Below are 24,875 nucleotides of genomic sequence, written 5' to 3' on the forward strand. Positions count from 1 at the left end.
TTCCAAAACATATGTCTAGTTCCTTACAAATATTTGATAACAAGTTGGTAACTATGGAAGAGGTTAAAATCAATAGATTTGGAGCAAACTTGTTGTTTTATTCATAATAGCTTGTTATTGTATGTCTCAGGAGTTTTCAGTGCAGCACATGATCTGAAAATGGAGTGGGTTGTCATCAAGGGTATTTCAGGATATGCAGATGGAACTGAAGCAAAAGAAAACTGGCAAACATTTGCAAGTGTAACAGCAGCTTCTCTTGTTGCCAACATTCTAAACCAGTGCAGTATTTTTCAAGATTGGCCACATTACCAAGGTAAACAGATCAACTTTTATCTTTTTTAGGCCTGCACTATATTTGCTCGCAGTCACTAGCTAGTCTTGTATGCTGTTTAGTTTTGTGTTTTATAAATGTGCTGGAACCGAACTACCAAAACTAAATTAAAAACATGATTAATGACCTATGATCATGCACTGACAAATCAGAACAGCTCTTGGATCAGAAATGTTACATGTTTGTCAGCAATTTCACCGACTCTGCTAATGTTTGGGATTCTTTTAAGCTTTTGATAGCATTTTCCCTCTGAGGAGAAGACCACCAACCCCCCAATAATACACCTAAAAACTCCTGCCTCACTCACTACTTGACTGCCAACTGAAAGCGTAAGGTTGCCAGTATTTCCTCCTGCTTTTTAGGCTTTGGTCTCCAATGATCGATGAATAGCTAAGTCAATATCAGTTTGCTAGAAAGCAACTTGCCCACCTACTAGAATACAAAGATACAAGAAAAAAAAAAACTTCCTTTTTTAACGACGCTGTCTTTCTACACTGGCTGTTTATTTTACAGAAAGGATAATTTTTTCCAAGTATTTTGCTCTAATTTTAAAAAGACAAGTAAATGATAGGTAACCAGACTAAAGAAAAGAAAAATTCAGTTTGTGTATGTGTAAAACGATATGTATAACATGTAAGGATGCGTAATGTAATCGCAGGAAATGGCCTTAAACGAGGGAAAAACCTTAAAGCTTTTAAGCGGAAAAGGAAAATCGCCAAGGCTGTGTAAAGCTTATCATTTGACCGAAAAAATCTGTCCCAATTAGTTTTTTTAAAAATATTTGTGAAGAATGCGATACAAGTGTGCATGTGCCACAAGTGCCCTTGCAAGTTTTCGTGTTAGTGAATGCCTCTCTTTTTTCCCCAAGTTGTTTATTATAAGGAAAATATTTTTTTCAAGCTTCTCGGTTGATTGCAAACAAGAGATATAAATGGTACGTCACCAAATCGGTCTACGTGGCGATGACAATTTTTGTTCCTGGTAAAAAAAAAAAAAGAGCAAGAAATCTTCCATTTGCGTATATGGGCGTGCATATTTCGTGTAAAATGATGCACAGTAGGATGCATAATGCAATGGCACGAAGTGGCCTCGAAACCAAATTCCTCAGGAGACGTTTCATGAGAAAAGGAAATAGCTCCATTGCTACTATGAATCTGTTGGCTCGAAAAATCTGGTCTAATTTTTTTTATTTTTACAGCTGTTATCACGCAGGGGGTTCTACTAAACATTTGCCTCGGCCAGAGGTGAAACGCCGTGAGGAAGAGTCGTCTCCGAAGGACGCTCTAACTCCAAAGGAAGGAAAAACTCGTTTTGCAGGTAAAATGAGGACATATCTATGGGTGTGCCCGGTGACCCCTCCCCCAACCCCATCTTCCTTTCCCCTGCCTTTGTAAAATAAATATGCGTGGATCCAGCAAAATGGCATGAATAGTTTCAATACGTACTACTCGCTATCCCCTCATCTTGATGCTGATGTCTTTATTTTTGTTGTCAAGCAAGGAGTTCCTAGTGACGAAGATTTAGAGTGGCCTTACCTAAGCTGCTTATTGTATGGAAAAGAGGTTTTTAGAGCTTTTCGCTCGATCGCAAAGTAGAGATATAAATGATAGGTCACCAAATCCGTTTACGTGGCGATGACAATTTTTCTTACTGGCTGGAAAAAAAAAAAAGAACAAAAGAAAAAAAGAACAGGAAATCTTCTGGTCGCGTATGTGGGCGTGTATATTTTTGTGTAAAATGTTGCAAAGTAGGGTTGCATAATGCAGTGCACGAATTGGCCTTGAAACAAGTTCATCAGGAGACGTTTTATTAGGAAAGGAAAAAGTTCCATTGCTACAATAAATCTGTTGGCTCAAATAATATATTCTGGTCTAATTATCTTTTCACATTTGTTATCATGCAGGTGGTTCTACTAAACATTTGCCTCCGCCAAAGGTGAAACGCCGTAATGAAGAGTCGTCTCCGAGTGACGCCTTGACTCCAAAGAAAATAGGTAAAATGAGGACATGTCTATGGGCGTGCCCGTTAACCCCCACCCCCCAACCCCATCTTTCTTCCCTCTGCCTTTGTAAAAAAAAAAAAAAAGGGTGGATCCAGCAAAATGGCACGAATAGATGCAATACCTACTACTCGCTATCCTCTCCTCTTGATACTTCGCTGCAAGGAGTTACCAGCGACGAAGATTTAGAGAGGCTTTCGCAGAAACTCGAAAAATGGAAGACAGTCGGGCGTCATCTCGAAATTGTGGAAGCAAGATTAACGGCGTTTAACAATGAAAATAGGGAATGGTCTGAAAAAATCTGCAAAAGGTTATTACATTAGCAAGAGAGGGAGGGCTCAGCTGCAACATACTCATAAGACACCTAGAATCTCCCGCCTTACCCCTCCCCTCCTTTTAGCCCAACCCCCATTTTATAAACCACACACAACCCAATCGGTCCAACGAGGGGCTAATGTTCGAATTTAAGCTTTAGAAACTCATGGTTACTACAATATTTGAGGTTTTCCCTAATGTTTGTCTTAATAATAATTTCACTTGCCACAGAACAAATCAATATATATTTTTAAGATTTTTGTGTAGCGGAGCAAACAATAGCCTCGATTACCAGCCGCTGTTCGTGAAATGAGCCCACGCTTCTCTCCTTCACGGGACGATCGAAGACTGTACTCGTGAATTAGGGGCAAATCGAACCCCCCAACCTCTCCCTCCCCCCCCCCCCAAAAAAAAAAAAAAAAAAAAAAAGAAAAAAAATACCGTAGGTGAGCAGATAGTGAAATGTGAATATTTACCTTTGGAATTAAAGAGTGACGTCGTCAAAGTTACAAATTACAGATGGAAAGAATTATTCTCCTTATTGTTCAAAAACCCTTCTCGAGTGATTTTCTTTTCGATGTGGGAGAAAGAGAATTTTTACCAAGCTACTTGTTTTTTGTCTACAGACTCGTCTGTAACAGAATTTTGGGAATGGTGCCGGAATCAGTTGAGGGCGTTTTACAACACCATGTGTCAAGTGAAAATAACACCATGGGACCCAGACAACACGGTACACATTAATAGCATTTACATACAAGTAACGTTTTTACAAGACCACAGGAAACCTGACGGGACAACGAAAAAAAAGCTGGGAGACAGCAGTGAAGTATTTGAAGGTGACGAAGATCATCCCATCCGTAGACGAATTCTGGTGTATGGAAGACCTGGAATAGGAAAGTCTACTTTCACTCAAAAAGTAGCTGTGGATTGGGCAAATGGCAGAAAGAAGATCCTCGAAAAGTTCAATCTTTTACTGTTAATCAGGTTACGAGACGTTTGTGGTATTTCGAACCTCTGTACCATGTTAAAAACAGCGGAACTGTTGTCTGCTGATGACCCGAGGTAGTCAATAACTTGTGTGAATATCTACGTCAGAACCAGGAGAAAGTGCTGCTCATTTTGGATGGATATGATGAATACAGCAGTGGAAAATCATCCCTAATTCATCAGATTTGGAGAGGCAGTCAACTGAGAGACTGTTGTGTAATGATCACAACGCGGCCAGTGAAAGAGGATGAGCTTAGAGTGCCAAGTCACGCCCAGTTTGAACTTAACGGGTTCGATAGCTGGGAACAGAAGGAACAGTTTGCAAGAAAGATTCTTCCTGATGAGGATGACGTTAAAGGGCTACTTGAATACCTGGAGGAGCATGACCTCGAGGAGATGGCAGAGATTCCGCTATTATTGTTGATGTTGTGTCTTCTGTGGAAGAAGAAAAAACCTCAATTACCAACATCTCGTGCGGAAATTTACGAAGAATTTATTCAGACTCTCTTGGATCATATGGCTATTAAAGACTCAGACAACGTCGCAACAGATAAAAGCATAGATGAATATCAAGAGGAACTTTCCAAAATAGGAAAACTTGCTTATGATGCTCTTTTGGAGGACTGCCTTCATTTTAACTTCAGTAAATTTCCTAAAGGTGATCTGTTCGAGAAGCTTATTCATGTCGGTTTTTTTCAAGTTTCCAAACTTTCCACTTTGAACCGTGAGAAGATCGTGTATTTTCTTCACAAGTCCGTTCAGGAGTTTCTCGCCGCCTGGTTCATCGTTCAAGAAGTGAAGGTTAAGAAGAATGAAACTGTCACCTGCCTGTCAGGAATGGATACGTTTGAAAAATCAAAGAAGATGGATGAAGTTCTAAAATTCGTTTGTGAGTCGTCATCAGATGCTGCCAGCTTTGTTTTTGATCATCTACGTTATGTCGGAGAGAAAGAAGGTCTCACAATTTACAATTTCACTAGGACGCCTTCTGTCAATGATTTGTCTGATGAACAATGCGACTTTGTTGAACTCTGTGTCGATTGTTTGTTTTGTTGTCCAGCCTCGGACAGACTAACTGTGTATTCCACATTTCTCTCATGTGTTAACCATGTCGTACTGCTTCATGACGAACACGTGTCTACTGCTGCTGAGAAAAACTTCTTCAAAGGCACCGCCAGTTTTCCAAACTATTTATTTTTTAAATTTATAACTAAATATGATGATCGTGAGAGTATTCTATCCATATTGTCTGACTTGAACGCGGTCGTTTTAACGAGTTCTGGAGAAATTGAAGATGTAAAAAAATACGCCGATTTACGCCTTGCGGACTTTTTCCTCAAAAAAAGCGAAAAGAGAAACTTTATCTATCTTGGTTGCATAACAAATGATGTATTTCACTCTAAACTGCTTTCTGAATTGATCTCAGCGCCGGTTTGTCCTTCTCAGCCACCTGTGGATAATCTGGGAAAGAATGAAGACAACAACATTGCGCTTTCTTTGACTGAGAACAGATCTGACCAGACACAACAACATTGTGTGTCACTGGTGAGAGGTTAATTTATTGGTGGAAACAGTTGAGGATTTTGTTCTGTTGAAGAACATGTTGCCTTTAGTAACAGCTCCTCGTAATATTGACATATGGAGGAACAAGACATATGCCTTGGAAGGTATTTCGATTGAGAGCGCGATTTACGGAATTAATTTTACTGACAATCTCCACAAATTAGAACTTTCCAATTTCAATCTAACAGGAAAGTGTGCTGCTCTTATTGCTGAGTCACTGCACCACTCTCCAAACTTGCATGAGCTCTGCTTGTTAAGGAACCCCTTACACAGCGGTGTGAGTCATTTGGCTGAGAATCTTCATCACGTGCCACAGTTGACTGAGTTAAAGTTAATTCATGTACAAATGGGAGAAAAGGAATGTGCTGCACTGGCTTCCTCACTACAGTACTTAAACAAGTTAAAAAGACTGATTATATCAGTAAATGCATTGGGTCACGGGATTATTGAACTGGCCAAGAACCTGAACAGTGTACCCAATCTGACTTGGCTGAAACTATCGGATACAAATATAGGTGAAGATGAAGCATCAGCACTGGCTTGTGCACTAAAGGATGTACCAGAGCTGAGCATTCTTAGTCTAGGGTCCAATCCACTTGGCAGAGGAGTCATGGACCTGGTCCAGCATCTCTGCAGTGTTCCTAAGCCGAAGGAGGACCTATCCCCGTGCCTGGATGGTGTTCAAATGACAAAGTTGACTGACTTAGAGTTACGGGATGTACAAATGGGAGAAAAGGAATGTGCTGCACTGGCTGCCTCATTACAGTACTTAAAGAAGTTAAAACAACTGGATATGTCAAACAATGTACTGGGTCACGGGATTATTGAACTGGCCAAGAACCTGAACAGTGTACCTACTCTGAACATACTGGACCTGGAGAACACAAATATGGGTGAAGATGAAGCATCAGCACTGGCTCGTGCACTGAAGGATGCACCAGAGCTGAGAATTCTTATTTTAGGGTCCAATCCACTTGGCAGAGGAGTCAGGGACCTGGTCCAGCACCTCAGCAGCGTTCCTAAACTGATTTTCCTGAATCTGGATGGTGTTCCGATGACAAAGACAGAGCTTAAAATGCTGTTTTCAGCCTTAACTGGAAGAGAAATTACATTGTATACCGATTACCATGTAAGTGTCTCGTTCTTGTTTCACTTAGACGTATCTAATTTTTATTTTGGTTCTCTTCAGATTACACTTGTTATTGTTTCCAGCAAGTTGCTTTGGAGACAATTTATTGGAGTAGTCTGCATGGGAAAGAATGTAGACATCAGGAACAGTCACTGTTTTCGACATTTACTATTTCTATGTTGTGACAACAGGAGCCATTGTTGGGGATGGCGGAGACCGTAAACAGCCCATGTTAAGTACTTTAATGGTTCATGTATTGCTTCTTTGACTATGGTTTCCAGAAAAATATGTTTAAGATTAAATTAAGACAGAAACAAATTTAGCTTTGAAAACTTTGATATTATTTATTTACAGACAGTAGTTTCCAGTAGAGTTGATGCTTGATTACTGAAAATTCATCGAAAACTTTGGGAGTTCGATTCCTTCGAGTTCATTCGATTGGCCCTTCGGTTTTGGCGAAATCTTGTAGAGAAATCTTTTGTAGCTATGCCTTACATAAGAGAGAGAGAAAAAAAGATGAATTGTGAGAATTTTTCTCGGACCAAACTTCTTTGCGCAATGTTAATTTTTGAAATTTTTTGGCTTGTGTTGTTATTATGGGATGCTTTCTTTTGGGTTTGATTATGTGACGTGAAATTACTGTTAACCTATACATGCTTTGGATTCGATGACGTTGTTCCCTACAATCTGTACCAGTATCTATTCGCTTTTATTAACAGGAAGCGTTAACCCAATGAAATAGAAAGAACCAAACAAAAAAGGTTTTTTCTTGTGTTAAATCCAAATGCGTGTTTTGAAAAGCGAAAATCATGTTGATTCTATTGTCATAAATTTACGTTTTAAAGGTTTGTACTGATGATAGGAAATAATTCACCAAAAGTTGTAGGTTAAAATATTAACATCCAAAAAGAAACTGACACCGTGCTATAATTTACTTGCACTTAAATGGTTTCATTCTTCTTATTTATCAGTTGGATTCTTTTTGTCTTTAGCTGCACTGCCCATGTTGAGTAACTCCGTCAAATGCCCGTAGGGCCCTCGGTCGCCTTTGTCATAGAAGCCAATTTTTTTTTCTTTTAAGAAAAATTAAAGAAAAACATTGTAAATAGCGAATTTGTTAAAATGACTATTTCAAACCTTACACTCTAAAACCTTTTTGGTGTGTTAAACGAAAATATATCATAGAATAAAGAGCAAAGTACTCCGGGGTTGGTAATAAGGCAAAAAGAGATAATAGCGAGAAGGAATTGGAAAAGAAGACAGGCGGGCACAAAATTCAATGGATAAATAAATATATATATATATATATATATATATATATATATATATATATATATATATATATATATATATATATATATAGATAGATAGATAGATTGTTTTTTTTGGAGGGGGAGGGGGTGGGGAAAGGAGGAAAAAATCAAGAAAGTGTTTCAGATGGGTCACCTCTGATAAGCGCTTCGGCTCGATGTTCCCATTCTGTATCCAAAATAAGAGCAATATTACCACGTCCCAAACAAAATAAAGCGCTTGCACTAGTCGTGAGAAGAAGCCTTTTGGAGGCGAAGTTTCCATTAACATCTCATTCAGCTGAAAGATCTGGGAAAGACATATGTTATTTGCCGGCTGCGAGGTCCGTATGGTGAAAAACTGTGACCGAGGTCTTGAAAATACTGCCCGAGGCCGTAGGCCGAGGGCAGCATTTTCAAGACCGAGGTCACAGTTTTTCACCATGCGGACCGACCCTTAGCCGGTAAATAACATATTTATTGTTTTTAAACTTGACGAAATTCTTTCCGAAAGAACCCGAATGACTTATGGCCGTAAATACGGCAAGATCTTCCATAAACTGAACAATTTTTGAGTGAGTAAATGGTAGTTAAAATAGAGGTGTTGCAAATTTAAGAGAGATGCCTCAGCGAAACATTTTCATTTCCGTAACGATAAAGGTGATTTAAAAGGCTTCCAAACAAACTTTGAAACATTATTTTTACAAGTATCTGTCACAATCTGACATCTGTCAATTAGAGAGTGCGCAAGAAAAAAAAATCGTAGGAACATTTGAAAACCAACAGAACTAGTTTGGCAAGGACTGTCACGACAATGTTTTCTTAAAAATCAGTTAATGATCTAACGGAAAGTATTATTTACTCTCATCGACCATTCATTCATGTACGAAGATTTACCACTCTTCATTAAGTAAACGGCGAGGAAAGTAATTGTGAGTAAATTCAATTTTTTATTTTGAAGTTGTGGGAGTTTGCTCGTTTGTTTGCTGTAATGGCGTGTTTAACTCTGATCTTTTCTTCACAAAAACTAAATTCGAACGGCACACTCCAACGAGAGACAAGGGAATTTAATGCGGCCTTTTCTCAATTCCTTCAATTTCTGTTGTGCAATTTAAGGTACAAATGTCCAAATTGAACGGAATTGGAAAGACTCACCAGGAGCGTATATTTGTTGTAGAACTTAAATTAAAACTTCGCTCGCTTTTTTTTTACTATGAACAAATTGCTCGAGAAAATTCAGATATTAAATGAATGAAAGTTCCATCGTTCAGTTTAACTGTAACCAAATACCTCACGTTTCAACTTTCTGGGTACTTTTTGTGAACGATTAAAATTAATTGCAGACGGTTTTTAGGCCGCTTGTCAACAACGTAATTACACTATTGTTTATACAAATTCATTCTGAAACCAATATTTTTATGTCAACCAAAGTGATTTGTTAGAGAGAAAAGGGAGGATTCATAAGTTATTTATCGGCTTGAGGTAGTGACCGACGTGTTTGCTTAAAAATACTGCCCAGCCGGAAAACGAGGTATATTTATGAAAAATGACAACGAAAGTTGGGATGTACTCGGAGACTCACGAAAGCGTTACCGTGGCCCGTGGGCAGAGATAGGAAAATACTGACCGGGTAAAGAACCAATCAGATTGCAAGATTCGTTACCGTGCCCTCTAAAAAAACAATAGGGACTTTAAGAACCGAGGACGCGGTGGGTCGGAGACGCGACCGGAAGTGATTTTTCCAATTTCGGATGAAGAGCGCATGCGCGTGGCGTTTTCTCCCGAACTCGAGAACGCGGCCTGAGGAGATTTGGCGTTGTCTGGAAAACGTGAGTTGTTTAAAGCAAAACACTATAATTAACCGTCTATCACAACTATTCTGTCAATTGGAATTTAAAATTTATTGCCTCTTCATGGGTTAGGCATCATTTTTGAAACTAAAAGGACCAAAGTTGAATGGTTTAAAACGTTTTCTTCCCTCAAGGTGAGCAAGCACGTGGTGAAGTGAATGGCGTCTAGCAGATCTTCAAAGTAAGTCATCTAATTATCCTTTAAATATTTCCCAAAGTCTCATTTTCTTTCACAGTTAAAGGAATTTATTACTACATTCATGCGGCTATTCTCATGCATGATACAATTTAGTTATCAGGCGTCTTATCATACTACTTGGTCTTCGTTTTGTTTTGATTAATCCAAAGAGCTCCGATGTGAAATATCAGAATAAAGCTTTATCGGTTGTTCCATCAACGGATGATCGATTTTACCTTCATAAATAATTTATCTAAGACTTTTCTGTTTATCAGTTGAGTCTTTACCAGATCCAGGCTTGATAATTCATGATGATCTGAAGTTGAATTTCCTGATATTGAGTGTGATTTAAACTCAACTAGACAGAGTCTATTAAAGCTAACTTTCAAAAATCGCCCGCTATACTGACTATAAGAGGAAACATAAGTTTAATTAGTTCTTTACCTTGACCACTGTCATAAAGCGTAGCATTTCAAAAGGTAAGACTGACATTTCTGCCATTGTGTTATTTCCATTTTTTTATTTCTTTGAAATCGTTACTAACGAGCCAAGTTTTAGATAATACTCTGAACTGAAAACAAACCAAGAAAAATCAGAACTAAAAAGAGATTTTATTTGAGGTTAGATGTTGTTGCCTATCTCATATGAAGTTTTGATAATGTGAATCTTTGGTCAGGCTTTGAATGCATTATTCCACTGCTGTTAATCCTGAAAGTGTAAAGTTATGGGTGAGGTCTCCCTCACTCAGCAAGGCCGCTCTTTAGATTTGTGAGCTTTAGATGTCACTAAAGAAAAATCTCACTTTTTTGAACAAGCATAAAAATTAGCTTTGAGATTAATAACATTTAGTTTCAATTCAAAAGAAAGGGTTTTTTTGGAGTGAATTTTATTCTAATATTCTCTTTGTTTTTATTTTCACATAGCAATGTAATGTACTGGACTGAACAGCACAATATTATACTGTGCGGAGAAGTAGTGTTTCAAAATCCCTATGTATATAAAAAGGGGACTCCCCAGCGCAGTGAAACTTGGAAGAAAATTGTAGATGTTCTAAACAAATGTGATTCCCCACAATTTAATGTTGACCACAGAGCCATCCGGGACCACATTAATGTCTTGGTAAACAAACACAAGAAAAAAATCAGAGCTGAAGAAAGAGCATCAGGAATATCCCCAGATGAGCCAAGTGAATTAGATGACCTAATACAGCAAATTATTGCACTTGAAGAGAGTTCTCCCACAGATACATGTAGTAAGGATAAAGCTGACAAAGGTAAAGCAGAAGATGCAAGAATGAAAGCTATGGAAAGGCTTTCCCAAAGCAAAAAAAGGGCTTCAGAGGGAGCCAAAGAGGGTGAGGACAAACCAAAACGAACAAGAAGAAAAACTGGAGATGCCATGGAGTTTCTAAAGGAAAGAGCACAGAAGTCTGCAGAAATTAGAGAAAAGGAACTTGAGCTGGAAAAGGGAAGACAGGAACAACAACTTCAAGTGCAACAACAACAGGCTGATATGCTGAAGCTAATGCACCAGCAACAACTGCAAAATCAGCAACAACAGCAACAGTTCCAGCAACAACATAATGCAGCAGGTCATGGGCGTCATGAGTAAAATGCTTAACAAGTAGACATTAAATTTTTATTTCTCAGTGTTTACATGTTTAAGATTTACATTTTCACAAAATGTTGAACTCAAAGTGTTATTTGCCACCCCTTTGTTTAGATCTGCTTGTCGTAACATTCTCACAGACTGTTCAATCAGGATTTTATGCAAGATTTTATGCAAACTTAGGCATTGACAGGTGTTTTTGTTACAGTATTTTAGCTAAAGTAATCGATTAGTGGTGGTGGATCAAGGCCAAAGTAGTCAGCAGTCGTATTGCGGTAAAGACATGTTAATGCATTCCGCAAAAGTGCACAAATAATGTACATTTTTCCTACATGACTAAGGCCAATTTTGAGATTTTTTTTGTAGTCGAGAAACTTGAAATAATTTATAAGGTCTCCAAACAACCATTCCACACTTGTGCGTACAGAACTCATAGATGCATTAAACTCTTCCATTTGTCTTGTTAACACCCCATGTCTGAAGGGGCACTGCAGATGGGTACATAGAGGATATGCCAGATCCCCGTAGCTACACATCTCTTGTCCAGCAGGAGAAAAGGCAAACTGTGCCAGGTCAACATAAAGGCCAGATGTGTCCAGCATTCTTGCATCATGCATTCGTCCCTCTGAACAAGGGCAAAAAAAATAATTTTTGAACCACAATCAGTTACACATTGGCTGGCTGACAAACTGTTACCTATGTAGACCATTGATTAGCTTAGTAAGTGAGTATGCCAAAAACAACATAGGATTGGCTGGCTATTATTCTTGCAGTCCAGGTACTTATGGCCTGTAAGTCAGAGTTAAGAATTTATTGGTCTGTGGTGACAGGAAAACTAGTTCCTCTAATAAAAATTGGGAGTGGGAGCTACTGAAAATACCTCTGATTTGAGAGACCGGGAGGAAGTCATCAAGAAACGTTAGGTTAACCTTTTGAGAAAAGAAATCAATCTAACTTTTAACTTCACATAAGTGATAAAAATGTCTATCCAAGTGAAAACAGCTACGGCACTATCCCACTATAAATCAAAGTGCTCTGTGAGCAAACTCGTGAATTGACAGATGACTTATATGATTTTTTGGATTATGTTTAATGTTATCTGGTTTAGGGAATTTTGTGGTTGATTGTCATATTCAGAGTACGAGCAGTAGTACAGTGTTCGCCAATGTAGCAAAGAAACAAAGTAATAAAAATTTTCATTGACAAGTCTGTGCGACCATCGCCGGTCATCGTGGACATGTCCAGGGGCAATGCCACTGAGTAAATTTGAGGTTTTTTCTGACTCGCGGTCATTCTAACTGGCTGAGATGTTTCTCATGGAAACGGTCATAAAATCTGTCACACAATAAATTAAAGTGAAAACAACTGTTAATCTGGTCTTTTTTCGCTTTTGTCGGGAGAAATATGAGTCAAAACATGGCAACAAAGTCTCTCTCCGGTCACAAAACAGCCAAAAGCAGCCATATTTGAAATTGCCCTGTCATGCATTGCCAACTCAGTACTGAATAAATGTATATCGTGTATGCTGGCAGAATGTGTGTTTGCTGATACTTAAGGTGGCTGAACACGGTTTTTGATACCTGCGTTTCATTCTCCTTTTTCTCTAAAACCCTTGATCCCTCGGTCGCCAAAAATGGCATCAAGCAAGTTAACAACACAGACGTTAGTTTTTAGATTGTTAAGCTGACGTATGTGCCGTTGCCATGGCAACATGAATAAATATAAACAGGCCTTTAAAATTGGTTTTGTTTATTTATAGAAAATCGAGTCATTAGATTCTCTCATAATTTGCATGAACAAGCTTGTAACGATAATCACATGTTAATGCCATTTTGCTAATAATTTAACAGAGACGTTCAAGTATTCCTTGTTGAAGGTTCACTGGAATATCTAGAATTTCCTTTGTTAAAGTTTAGTTTTTCTCAATACTCCTGTTTTTATTTCCTTAAGTATTTTCGCGCCAAATTTCGTGAAGTTCTAATGAGTGGTTACCAAGAAATAGGCGTATTTCCGAGAAAGCAATTTTTCATTCAATCCCAATTTTTTACTTACTACGCATGCGCTGCAATTAACAAGGTTCTTTCGGTAACAACAAAAAAGTTAAGAATTGCTGGGTTGTTTGCATCGTTATCTTTTCTAACATATCTTTGCAATAAAATATTAAAACCACCAATACACTGCGTTCAATTATAGAGAAAAATAACATAGATGGTGCGGGTGCTGAGTAAATAGAATAATCGGCTGCTGCGATCGAATGGTTTTAGTAAGAGGTGAGGCAGCTGAAATTTTTGAGAAGAAAATCAGCGTTAAATTAGTTAAGACGTTAGTCTAGAATCCAGCCAATCAAATTATGTGTTTTCGGAGCCACGTTTTGCACATGAAAGGCCCCTTTCTATAGGGGCGTGAACGGGAGGTCCTAGGAGCTAAGTTGAGGGGACTAGACTTTAGGGTGTTGTCCCTTGTGGAAAGTTGCCAAAACCTTCGTCACAAGCAGCAATTCATATGACGCAATAAGGCTTAGGGTATGTTGTAAGAATGTCTTCCAAAAGCGGTATAAGAAAGAAGACCAAGGACTGTGGAAGACTTAAACCTGCTAAGCCTGCGTCGGCGATGAACTGGATCAGTAGAGAAGAAACGTCAAATACTTCTCAGAAAGGTGAAGGTTCAGCACAAACCTCGAACAGTGGAAAGCAAATGGGGGAAGGCGAAGGTTCCGTACAGAGAAGTAATGATGCAATGGCGAGTTCATCTAGTGCGCGCGATGAATGTCGTGATGCCATAATAGCGTACGTGCACAAAGTATCGGAGTCCAGAAGGAATAAGCGGAACACTATGGATTATTCGACAGTGGTTCTTCAGACCTCAAGTGATACGCAGCTACCCGCGCTGATATACTCGAAGACCAAGAGAAAGCTTTTGGTTGATAGTGAGCAGTCGCGCACGCCAGTAAAGCTGCAGAGATTTACTTACACGTCGGATGGGTCCAAAGTCATCGTCAATGATATGACCAAAATTTCTTCACCGCAACCAACAGAGTACTCGTTTCAATTCGAGGAAGTAGGGAGCAATGATGAGGAGCAGAGAATGGCGCTAAGAGAAATCATTGACAACTCCAACGAGGGAGACCTGATGTCCATCCGCGGGAAAATAGTTGGTGTAGCTGAGCCAACAGTGACAAAATCCAGGGGGCTGAAAGTTGCCAACGCCTTGTTTGCGGACGAAACGGGTAAAATTGAGCTGGATTTATGGGAGGGTCATATCTCCGCTGTGGAAGTTGGCCGTGTGTACACTATATTTCCTGTACAAGTTCGACGGTGGTTGGGCAAGAAGAAAGTCTCTACAGTGGTGAGCAGTACTATCAGAGCGGAAGAGATGAATGAATGTTTGTCAGCAATCCCGCTGGCAACGGACGAAGAAATACGAGGAGGATTTGCTTCAAGCACCTTGACGATCCGAAGTTTTCAGTGTGTTGAGAAAGTAGAGTCGTATCTTCAATGTAGAAAATGTTCCAGAAAGATTCTTCAAGCAATGGGAACCCCTGTTGTGCGATGTGACAGATGCGGCTATTCCATGAGAACTGTGGACTGCCCCGTTCGTCGCTATGCTTCGGTGGTTATGGAGGTTACTGATGGCAGTCCTGTTCACGTTACCGTGTTCAACGATGTTTTGGAAAAACTGGTCCCCGACTGCAAGAATCTTACTGATGGTGAAGTGGAAGAGATGTTGCTGTTAATGGAAAACGTTACGATTACGTATAACAATGACACATGTATTGTCCTAAATGCAGTCGCTGGAAAGTAAGTCCTAGGATAAACAAACTGTGTTGTTGTTGTTCCGTGCCGTTTACATTTCAAAGGACGTGAGGCAAATGTAAGCTTATTTTTATTTTGGTTGTTGTCACGGTACTGTAGTCGTTTTGAACTATACATCACTTCAGCCAGAAGCTCAAATGTTTAATATTTTTCAAATTGTTAGCCTTAGCTTCAAATGGTGTTAAGGCCTTGAAGTTATTGGAGTCTTTTCCTTTGAAAGAGTTTGTCAGCATTCCTGAATAAATTAAGGCTCATTTTTACATGTTGGAGAGTGACAAGGGCAGATCTTAAAGGATTTCGCGCAACGTTAAATTAATTTTCGTTGAGTCAACTGATAAAAAGCGCACGAGACCGCGCGACGCTGGATGTTTACTTTTGGGTGGCTTTGTATTATTTTGGCGGGTCGTGCAAGCGTTTGTTTTATGTTTTGCCGCTTGATACTTGGCACCAGTCTTTGCGAGATATTATTTTTTGCTAAGCTAGGTTTCTGGCTCTGGGAATCATCGTTCATTGAATGATAACAATTTCCTTGCAATGCAAATAACCGTTTTGATCTCACTCACGAAATGAAACGGTGAAAGAGAAATTAATTTATGCCAAATTTCTGTCAGTGCTTTAGTGGTATGGTCAAATGTAGGTTTAAGCCGCTCCAATATGTACTAAAGCGCAGTAAAAGAGAGTAAAATTGTTTTTTTTATTGAGGACTCGAAGTTTGAAAATAAACATGTGGTGTCGCGCAGTCTTAGATTTGTCAGTTCCATTTGTTTTGATACTTCCAGGAAGTCTCATGTTGTGAAGGATTGATCGTTTAAATTTTTTATATGGATTTTTCTGCTGTTGTAATCTATATTAGCTTACGGGAGATTCAAGTGCAGTGTTTGAGTTTGCATGGAGATTAGGAAGTGAAGCGAAATCAACAGATGTAAATTCAGTGATTAGAATATTACTACTTTCCTCTTTAAGATAAGGCTTAATACTCATTTCTTGTTAATTTTTGTTGTACAGTGTTTAAACGAGATCATCTGAGCGTTTTAGGTTTTTAGGTTTTTATGGTACAGTCAATAACTTAAAATCGGCTGCAGAAATGACAAGAAACAACGGCAAGCGAAGTTTAAAAAGTTAAAGTATTTAAAAGAGCTGGTCATATTGATTGATTTCAGTGTCAGTTTCTAGTCTGAATCTTTCCGACTGTTACATTATCCTTGGATTTCCCTGTTATGGTTTTGTTAATTTAGAGGCCAGTCAGATTTTACAATTCCTCCTTTACGAATAAGGAGTCTTGGTGTATGAAATTGTAAATGAAGTTACAATAAAAACAACAGTTCATTGTGAAGTCTCTGAGTTTTTCTGGTGTCACTTTACTTTTTGTACTGAATTTGTTAGGAAATCTGTGATAATAAATCATCTTTCCTTAACACATTGACACGTGCGTGTAACATGTGCCTATCCAAAAGTTAAAATTTTAGAGAAACCGGAAAAGTAAACACAATGCGCAGTAAAGTTTTATAAATCATCTTTTCCCAAAAACAAGCTCAGGTGAAAGAAGACCATTTAAATAACTTGCTTTCAACGAAAAAAGCGATAGATGCATACTAAGTTTTTACTCTAAAATCAAGATAAAAGATAAAAATCAATGAACTTTTGCGCACGTGAGCAAACAAGTATGTAGATTGGATTTCAAAGTGAATATGCAAATTTATCAGTGTGTGGGGAGATCTCGTATTACATGGAATTTATAAACGAGAAGAAAGACGAAAGTGACCAGGAAATGTTTCGGGAAGAAAGCTTTATTCAAAACAGTTCTTGATTTTCTGTTAGAACGTACGAATTTCTTACGTGTGCGAAACCCACGAAGTAGAATTCATCATGCGTAGATCCATGTTTACTTGACTTCACGGCAAGAATATTGCGCAGCGTTATGTTGAAAATACTGAAAGTTCTACGTTTTGACACAAAATCTTCCATTAAACAATAATTTTTGGACATCGAATTACTCAATCATGATATTTACCGTGCCGTGGAATCTTCATGATGTCGCTAGGCCTCGTTTGAAGTCCGATAGTTTGGTTTTCACTTTGCGGCCCTAATTCGCATCACCTTTGAGAATTGCAGTATTGTCGACTCGAAAGCATATTTTGTCGCTTATAAGACCTTGATGTCCATTATTTTTCGAGCAGATTATTCTATAGTATTTTTTCTTTCCATTTGTGTTCCAGGAGGTCTAAAATGGTCGGAAAGAAACGGAAAATCCATTTTGAAAATATTGAAAGTCAGCCGCGCGTACGCCATTTTTTCAAATTTGATCATTTCTTGTGAACACATAAAATGACGCCTTTGTACTACCCCCTAAAGTTATCAAAATAACTGCGCAAAACACGGATTCTGATTGGTTTATAGATCCTCTAACAAAAGAGGAAGTTTGGAGACAACATTCTGCTTAGTAGCGGAGATAGGGGGGAAAGGTTCGCTCGTGCAAGTCTCCCACGCGGCACGGGCGGTTCAGGTCTGAAAACAGTGGAGCAAATTTAAGCACTTATGGGGTAATATTAACCCAAAGAGGCCTATTTTAAGGAAACTTGAAATCCTAAGGTTTGTCATCAGAATGCATTCGGAGGTTGAAAAATATTTTGGCTGATTACTTTGGTGTGTAACGTGACTGTGGCAGAGGTGAAGTAAGTAACTTTTCAGAGGTGGAGTCAGGTCACTTTGTGTCACCAGATGGTGATGTCGACCTCCACACCTCTTGTAGGTTGTTTGCCCAAAAAAGACTTTTTAAGGGGGGGGGGGGGTCATGGGCACCGCAGAACCCTCTAGCTACACCCTTGCTTGTAGAGCACATAACCTGGGTGGGGTACTCCAAAGTAAAAAGGTTGGATATTTGAATTCAACTCTTAAATGAGACCAATCTGGCTGTAGCTTAAACTTTATTTGACTCAAAAGAAATATCACTTAAACATGGGTTACAATGACAGCATTTCTCCTTATATTTTAATTTTTTGTGTGCAACCCCAAAAGGTACTGATGACTAAAATTAGAGGCACCCTAAGTGAGATTTGCACCCTTGATAAGTGAAAAAACATCCCCGATCTTTTCACGAGAGAGTCCCCTCCAACAGGGTGTGGAAAAGCAATGAGAAAGTGAGTTAAGAGTAGTGAATGTTTTTGATAATTTATTATTCAGGAACTTCCGATCAGCCAAGGACTTGTGGCTCCTTACTGAAAATTTCAAACTGTTCTAAAGGACATCCAAATATTTCCTAAAAGATTAATGCACCTTTAGGAGCTTGTGAGATTTGCACTGTGAAGGAGGGTTGATTGTAAAATTACACAGTATAGATTATAATCAGCTGCAAGTGACTCACCCAGATTTGAGTGTAATCAAGGAAATGGTGCAGATAAATATGAGATGTATATTTCTACTTGGTTTTTCGAAAATATGTCTGCCAGTAAAACTGGTTATTTACCAATGGCAACTCAAGCCATTATGCATTAAATTAGTTTACAAGGAATTACTATATTTACTATGAAGGAGGGTCAAACTATGAAATCAGGTGAACTCAAGCTAACTGAAAGTATCAAATGTTCTCCTCAAATCTCTGATTATCCAGCAGTCTGGCAGTAAATTGATTGCATTTATGGTGGTTTTACATCAACTGGTTTGTTGTGGTAATTATGACTACGATAAGATAAAACTGGCACTTACCAGTATCAGTGCTTCATACAAAGCCTTAACAAGCCAGTTTATTTAACAAATAATTCTGAGGAAGGAAATCACAGGGTCCAAATAGTTGAAAGTGTGCAGTTTACAATTCAACTATTGTACAAAACGTTATTGTTACTAGTTGAAATAGTCATGATAGAAGTTCATGGTGCTAGTATGAATATAACCAATGAATGGATGGAAGCTGCTGAATACATTACTCGATGTTAAGTTCTCAAGACCACATCGTTGTTTTCAGTGAAGTAGACAGAAAAAGTTCCAACAAATATAATACATGTACTTCTTTCTTTATAATTTGTGTTATTAACTGCATGAACTCCAGTGATGCTGTGCTTGCATTTTTCACACTGTTCATTTATTTGTAGCTTCAGATACAGTAACTGGTGCTAAATCCAGAATGAATGTAGTCAGCTGCAGTGCTGTACATCTCTGTCAATTACCACGTGCAAGTAACTACATGACTGTATATCATTCCAATTCTTATAGTGTATTAGTAGTTTCCATAGTCCAGTTGCCAATGTATATGATATAAGCTCAGAATGATCTGCAATTTTACAAGAAGATATAACTAGTGTTAACAACAATTGTTTTAGTAAAGCTGTTGGCCCACCCACACCCCACCCTCTTATCAAACATTATAATCAAAGAAGTTACCCACCTCTGTATCAGGTTGATCACTCTGTTTTGGAGGGGGATGTCAGACATGTACCAAGTGTGTTTTTCTTATATAAACTAAGCAATGTTTCTTTGTATCTTGTAGCTAGAAAATTGGACACTATGCATACAGCAGCCCATGTATAATGAGATTTAAAGTCATTTTCTGATATAAAAACTTGGTTTCAAATTGAAGAAAATCTTATTTAATAAAGAGAATATTTAATTGTTCTCATACAGGTAGAAAAAATCAAAGATGTGATGAAAAACCAAAAACAAAAAATGGTGGCTATGACTAAGATTGATCATTGTGAACAACAAACTCTGAAAAAAAAATAGGTCAAATGTATTTTTCAGGACATACTTTCAATAATGTTTCTCTTTTAAGTCACTTGTGAACAGTTAGTAAGGAAATAAAGATAGGCTTATGATCACTGTAGTATGACTCTAAGGTACCTGCAGATTGAATAAGCTGTGATACATTTGTATAAATGTGATCTATCTGTGTACGGTAGTCAGTAGTGTACTGCTCAATCAACTGTGTGTATCCTCTGTCTGTTATCAGATATTTTTTGAGAGCCTTTTGTTCTGCAGACCACTCCATTAGATTAACATTGAAATCTCCCATCAGTATGGTGGGAATTGTGGGGACTGTTAACACTGAGTTATGCAGATGAGTAAGAGCATCAAGAAAATGTGAAATTGGTACCTTAGCTTTGGAGCGGTAGATACCAATAACATGAAAATTTGGAATTGGTTGGCTTAGAACCATAATGGTAATTTCAACATTATTAATGTTGAATCTGTATGGTGAGTGCAGTTCAAATCATTCTTAATGTACACAGCTGTTCCGTAACAAGTTCTGATACTGGAGTGATTGAAGTCATTTCTGTAAAGTGTAAATCCCCTGAGCTGATACACATCATCTCTATCTAACAAGCAAAGTTTTGTTTCAACAAAAATGTTGATATCAGCCTTTTGAATATTGTAATCACTTCGGACATCATCTATGTGGAGGTGGAGAGATCTGACATTTTGAAATAAGATTGTTTTTGTTTTGGGTGAATCTGCATTCTGTAATACTGCTAATGGCAGAAGACTTGCTTCTGTTCTAAGTCTCCTCGTTTCATCTTTAACTTTCTCACTAACCTTGATTTTGTTTTCATTCAAATTGAGAACATGTAGTGCAGAACTGTTTCTTACTCGGCTTAAACCAACATAATGCATATGCTCCCTTGTGGATGCTGGAAAGTCAACAACTGCTTCATCTAATGAGTCACCTTGACAGCGATGAATAGTCTTAGCAGCAGCAGGTCTAAGTGGAAATTGCCGTCGAAGAACTTGCACTTGACTTTTTTTATCAATCCGGAATTGTCTTGTTACTTCTAAAACTGGTGTCCAGTTTTTATTTATGCTTCTCTTGTATAAATGTGCATATTCTCTGCGCAGCTTTTTGCCTATTTCAGGATGTGGAAATGATACCCAAATAATACTTGGCCTGGTGGAATTTTCTACTCTGTAGTCTATGTTCTCTATCATACACTCTGCACCATTAGTGAGTCCGTCAGTCACATCAATATTAGTTGTCAAGTCATATTTTGCCATAGTTGCCACAGACACAAGTGAATACAAACCCATTGTCTTTGTAGGATCCTCTGGGATTTTGTTTTTCATTTGTTGTTTCAGATCATCATTAATATCCCCAACTACAATGTCCACAGCCTTTATCTGAGCTTTATCAGTTTTAGAGATAGTATACAGGGCGTTGTTGTGAGCATCTACGGATGCATTTGTAGTAAATAAATGTGTCATGTTCATAGGGTAATTATCTTCATGAGGCCTGACTTTCAGAAGTCTCTGTTCTAAAATGGCTACATCATCTTCAGAATGTTTACCTTCTCTCAAGCGATTGAGTAGCTCAGCAAATTCTCTGTCATCCTTTTGTCTCATTATTTCCGTCAGTTCAAAGAGGGTGAAATTTTCTGTCCAAATGTTACTTGCTAAAGCACTGTAGCCTATCACAGAATTTTCAAAGATCCACTTATCAAAAACTGGTTTTAGCTGGAAAAGATCTCCAACAGTTATTAAACTAATTCCACCAAATAGCTCTTTTGTTCCCATTATTTGTTGCAGTCTTGCATTCAAAAAGTTAAACATGCCACTTCCTACCATAGATATCTCATCAATAAAAACTGTCTTAAGTTTCTTCAGTCATGCTCTAATGGTATTTAGTCTGTTGCTGTCCAGTGTACAATACTCAAAACCTCTATTGGCAGGTATCTTAAAAGCAGAATGTAATGTATTGCCTTTAATGTTAAAAGCTGCTTTACCAGTAGGAGCTGCTTTTACAACTTTAACATCATCTGGATTTTCCCCTGCAATGCTATTTAGATATCTTATTAATGCTTCATACAATGCATTGGTGACTGTACTTTTGCCAACTCCAGCACCTCCACTTAAGAACAATCTAAGAGGGTCATCCCTAGTTTTTACAGAATGTAACACATGATAAAAAAATTGTCTCTGTTTTTCATTCAAAGAGCGGACAAGTGCATAATAATTATTGTCTGACATCCGCTTTACGACAAGTTCCTCCTCATCATCACATCTAGGGAAGATTCCAATATCATCAAGTAAATCATACTGGTTATGCTCCTTGTTTTTTCCAGGATCAAAGCAACCAAATAATTCACTACACTTCTCTTTGACAGTACAGTCCTGCTTATTGATATGCTCTGCATTTGGAGCAACAGTGTCAAAGTTGTCATATTCAGCATTATTCATATCTTCCACTGCTTTATCTAGTATTTCTGAATGGTATTCATACTGAAGCCTATTGCTGAGAACTTTATCCTTAACCTGTTCAAATCGTTCTTGGTAAGTTTGACATTCTTTCATTAAGTCAGTGGTTTCATTTCGCCATGGTGTATAAAGCATAAGCTGTTCTCGAAAATGATTTTCTAGATCCTTATCTTTATTGTACCTAACAGATCGTATGATTTTAGGCTTCTTTCGTTTTACTAGTTTCATTCCTCCTTTAAGTTTGTATTCATGTGGCTCACATTGACATTCATTGACGTTAATATTGATAGGGTCATCATCAGTATTGTCATCAAAGCTTGTTTCTGGTAAGAAGTCATCAAGACCTGTGACTGATGACCCATTTTCACTCCGATTAGCATGTTCATCTTTAACACAGTTATACCATGCAACAAAGTTAGCTAAACACAACTTTTCTAGCTGTTTTGGTCTCCTTTGATAACGCTTAATTATGTTGTCAGATTCTATGTCAGGTGAACTGTCTGGCAATTCCTTAAGCTTATCCAGTTTCTTTAACACAAATGTCCTGTCATCTGGAGGTGATGAACTAATAAACTGAAAAGCACGGGAAGATCTTCTCATGGGCATTTGTAAAACAAGATAAACAGCTTCTTGGGCACTGATTTCAACTGCATTTAGAAATTTGTTTCCAATGTGCCTCACTCTATTTGTAATATCTTTATTACCTGATTGGGCTTCTTCAGATGCCTTCGTTAGAAGCCTGCTCATACCTCTCTGTCCTTTTGTAATGTAAGAAAGTATGTATGTAGCACATGCATAAGGATCTAGTACATATTGAATGTCCATGTTTGCTTGCCAGGCATTGAGTAAAACACTGTTATAATTGTTTATCCTAATTTCAGATGGTGCCCTTTTCAAACATAATGTTGCCCTCTTTAGGGTGTGTCTTATAGCTAAGATGTAACTTTCTTCAGTTAATTGTAAGTTGTTAAGAAAATCTTCGAATGTGATCGCTTCACCACATTTCATGTTGTCAAGGACTTCTTTTATTTTTTCAGCATTTTCTTTTATATTTTTCTGGATTTTTTCATCATAGCAGGAATTCTCAAGAGGTGTTAAAATTATTGTCCTTGGCATTGGTGGCAATGGAAAATTAAACCTGCATATGTTATGCCCTGCCTTCTTACATGTTTTGGCATGCCTGTGCAATTGTAAGTTTACAAGATCTTCCATTTCACTTGAACTGTCTGGTTTATAGCAAGTGATATACTTGTCCACAAAGTTCACAATTTCCTCATCAGAACTTTTTTCATATTGTGGGGCTTCCTTTACCCAAAATAAACCATGAATATGTGGGCTTCCTCTTTGTTGAAATTCAACTCTGTAAAAATAATCAGCTATTTCTCCTATTGGCATTACATTGCTCTTTAAAACATCGTAAATAAATAACTGCACCATGTGGTCAAAGTTCCTTGCACAAGTGACAGGATCTTTTTGAATAAGATCTGATTTTTGTTCCCAAGTCATTTGTTTAGTTTCATCATCAGTGTACTCTTTTTTCTCAACAATTCTACCTAAAGTTTTGAGAAGATGAGACCACCTTGTTTCAGCAGCTGAAAAAGAGCAAAACCATGTTGGGTTGCCTAGTTGACGAATCATAGCAAACAAGTCTTTTTTACATTTTTCATAATAAGGAGGTGACCCTCTAAGATTTTTTAAAACTCTGAAACCTTCATCAAGATGTATAAGCTTATTAAGATAATCCTCTGACTTCAATTCACCAGCAGTGTACTTTTTCCCTTTTGTCTTACATTTTCGGAGAGAAATACAAGCACTATCTTGAATTTGTTTGATTTGCAGTTTTTTTAACTTATAGAAAATGTTTGGTACAGACATTGCAACTCTTCTATCCTGGCATCTTAGCTCCCACTTGCAAATTGTACTGTATGATACAGGGACCTTTCTTTCATTGTTGGCAGGTCTCCGTTTTCCACAGAATATTGTGGGAAATGATAAATACTCAGAATCTTTGTCCATAAATATTCCTAATGGTCTATTCCCTTCTCCTGGAGCAAAAGAAATTATTCTGTCTACATTTTCTACTACATCTGGTTCCTGTAATAGTGTATCTGTAACTCCTGATGGGCGTTCATCAACTTCACACCAGTCAACACTATCTTCTTTCTCACAGCCTGGATTTTCATCATCTGCATTGGAAATGCTCTTTTGATAATCTTGTCTTTTATCCTCCAGAACAACTTTATCTGTTTGTGTATGTAACTCATTATTACTCGAAGTGTCAGAGTTTTCAACAAATTCACTCCAGTCTTCATGGGCACTAGACTGCAAACTTATGTTATCTAACCAAGCATTTTGTACTTCTATACCTTCTCTCTTGAATAAATCACTTGTGTCTACAAGATATTTTGCTGCATCTAATACTTTCTTAGGTCTAACATTCTGAAACTGGTAATGATGCTTATAGATCAGACGCCTTTTAAGTTTTATTGGAATGGTTTGTGATTCATTGATGGGCCTTGGCAGACAGTGAACAGTTAAATTTACATCACTTGGTACATTGACAATGTTTCCATGAATTGACAACTGGCCACCTCTTGGTAGCTCACGAATTTGCATGAATGGAATACGAGGTGATATA

At 38.0% G+C, this 24,875-nt stretch overlaps 2 protein-coding genes and 2 pseudogenes across 4 annotated transcripts in view; 3 read left to right on the forward strand and 1 right to left on the reverse strand.

Moving 5' to 3' along the window:
* LOC149048990 (NLR family CARD domain-containing protein 4-like) overlaps positions 1–24,875 on the forward strand; it is an 80,415-nt gene that overhangs the window by 12,913 nt on the left and 42,627 nt on the right. The gene's annotated exons all lie outside the window — the stretch shown is intronic.
* The window catches only part of LOC149048991 (NLR family CARD domain-containing protein 4-like), a 33,838-nt pseudogene that overhangs the window by 1,143 nt on the left and 7,820 nt on the right, over positions 1–24,875 (forward strand). Inside the window, exons 2-5 of the transcript XR_016185174.1 lie at positions 131–313; positions 1,544–1,648; positions 2,235–2,324; positions 3,272–6,324. The product of XR_016185174.1 is annotated as an NLR family CARD domain-containing protein 4-like (transcript). The remainder of the gene's footprint in view (positions 1–130; positions 314–1,543; positions 1,649–2,234; positions 2,325–3,271; positions 6,325–24,875) is intronic.
* LOC149048992 (uncharacterized) lies at positions 9,290–11,252 on the forward strand. The gene is made up of 3 exons (XM_089202321.1): positions 9,290–9,442; positions 9,598–9,644; positions 10,733–11,252. The coding sequence occupies exons 2-3, from the start codon at positions 9,622–9,624 to the stop codon at positions 11,250–11,252; spliced, it is 543 nt and encodes a 180-aa protein (XP_089058447.1). The 5' UTR covers positions 9,290–9,442; positions 9,598–9,621.
* On the reverse strand, positions 18,769–24,845 carry LOC149048993 (uncharacterized; annotated as a pseudogene). Its single transcript, XR_016185175.1, has 2 exons — positions 20,585–24,845; positions 18,769–19,325 (listed from the first exon to the last, which is right to left on the reverse strand). The product of XR_016185175.1 is annotated as an uncharacterized LOC149048993 (transcript).

Source organism: Pocillopora damicornis, chromosome 3, assembly GCF_964200805.1.
Source record: "Pocillopora damicornis chromosome 3, jaPocDami1.2, whole genome shotgun sequence".
Lineage (NCBI taxonomy): Eukaryota > Metazoa > Cnidaria > Anthozoa > Scleractinia > Pocilloporidae > Pocillopora > Pocillopora damicornis.